Raw genomic sequence first — 1,825 nt, forward strand, 5'->3', positions numbered from 1 at the left:
GGGAATGATGATCAGAAGCAGTGGGCAATGTTTGCACTGCGATGTCTGGCTTACGACAACGACACAAACCGTGAGGCTATAGTAGAAGAAGGTGCGATCGAAGCACTGGCTGAGCTGATGGAGAAAGGGACAGAGGAACAAAAGGAACAAGCGACTCATGCACTCAAACATCTCGTCTCGAAGAAAGACGTGGCTGCCAACTCCGACAGATTCACGAGTCCATTGATGGGGTATTTACGCGCGCGGATCAATTCTGAGAACGCGAATGTGGCTGCGGCTCTCAACACACTGGAAACTGTGCGCGAAGGGGTCGTTCCGTTTTTCCACCGATTTATGAAGGCGACTGACCCTCAGCCTCAGCCTGTGTCGATACACCAAAACGATCAAGAGCCTGATCTTGCTAATACGAAAGTAGAGAGCAGCACACACACGCCTAACGCTTGGTAATCTGCCATTTATGCCATAAAGTTTATATATAAAATGAAATTATCTTGAGACTTCAAGTGTGAAGGCGAACAAACACCTTTTTCAACTGAGTTACGCACATCTGTTCGTCATATTAGATTGCGGTATTGTGAACAAGTTCTTTAGCTTTGATGCCGCCTCATCGCATTGGAGCCCTTTACGCTTACGGCGTAAATTACGCTCGATCTCTTTCGTTCGGTGCTCCACCGGATATCCCACTATTCGACTTTCTAGCTTTAAGTGCAGAAGCTCCGTTCGAAAGACGTCTTTGTTGGAGATGCGCCAGTTTTTTTTTATTCTGTCTCTTGTGTCTATAATCGCTGTACTTGTCTGCGAGTTTGCGAGTGCCGATGATGGTAATCTTCCGACAGCCGAGCGACAGTTGAAGAAGAGAACAACCCTCCGCAGTAATAAACCCGCGGGAGCGGAGAATCTCGTGGGTGGTGAAGAAAGAGGCTTATTACTCTCCAAGCTGAGTGCGCTTTTCAAGAAATCGCCAAGGATACCCCACATGAAGCCTTTGAAAACGCAGCATGCTTTCAGCAAGTTACAGGTTCCTGCCGGCCAAAAACTTGATCTCACTCGAGCAAAAACTCGATCAGGAAAGATAATAAATCTTCCTAAAGTGAAGACCGGTTCACGATCCGAAGCTGACATCAAGAAAATGAAGAGACTGGCAGAAAAGGATCCAGATCTTCGCAACATTGCGCCCCTTGTGGGTACCACCCCCTCGTATCTATCTGCGAAACAAGTCGAAAGCATGCAATCGTTTGTTAAGAAGCATCCTGAGGATAGAATTGACATTCTCGCTGTGATAACGTTCATTGGGTTCTCGACTTTTATGCTGGTTATGCCTGTGGCTTTGATCGGGGCAGTATTCGTGGAATAATAGAATCAGGAGCCCATTTTTTGAGCAGGGAAACAATAATAATAGTCATTTTGAAAGGCCAGTCTTTAATAAGAAAAGCTATCGCAAAATGTACTAATGCATGCAGTGCACTTACGTTAAGTTGAACATATCGTCTGCATTCTATAGTAGCCACACTTAGACTTTTCTGTCGCGTGAATATCCAGCTACTTACTAAGCTCGTTATCACAGCAAGTGCCCCCATTGTTGTGTTACTAAACTAAAAGTGATAGAATACTGGGCATTTTGCGCCGTCAAGATTTTAAGACTCCATTATAGCTCCAAGTATATACAGTGGTGCACCTCGTTTTCGACACCGGTATGCCTCTATAACCTTCATAATTTGATGATTACGCTCAGTGCTTTGCGCAAATCGTTTGCCCATCACCGTTGGCTGAATTAACCTCAATGGTTTTCCCGGAGGGATGACACGTCGCGCAGCAGCGACCTCAC

The 1,825-nt window shown here is 45.8% G+C and overlaps 2 protein-coding genes across 2 annotated transcripts in view; both read left to right on the forward strand.

Moving 5' to 3' along the window:
* The window catches only part of PPTG_10072 (hypothetical protein), a gene marked incomplete at both ends in the record, with an annotated part of 2,703 nt that extends 2,256 nt beyond the window's left edge, over nucleotides 1–447 (forward strand). Inside the window, one exon of the mRNA XM_008905314.1 lies at nucleotides 16–447. Coding sequence (XP_008903562.1) covers nucleotides 16–447 — 432 coding nt within the window. The remainder of the gene's footprint in view (nucleotides 1–15) is intronic.
* A 682-nt stretch (nucleotides 448–1,129) lies between these two features.
* Nucleotides 1,130–1,354, forward strand: PPTG_22645 (hypothetical protein; the record flags this gene model as incomplete). Its single annotated transcript, XM_008905501.1, has 1 exon — nucleotides 1,130–1,354. One exon carries the CDS (start codon nucleotides 1,130–1,132, stop codon nucleotides 1,352–1,354), a length of 225 nt encoding a protein of 74 aa, XP_008903749.1.
* Nucleotides 1,355–1,825: the final 471 nt, after the last annotated feature.

The sequence above is a fragment of the Phytophthora parasitica genome (genome assembly GCF_000247585.1).
Source record: "Phytophthora parasitica INRA-310 unplaced genomic scaffold supercont2.20, whole genome shotgun sequence".
Taxonomy (NCBI): domain Eukaryota; phylum Oomycota; class Peronosporomycetes; order Peronosporales; family Peronosporaceae; genus Phytophthora; species Phytophthora nicotianae.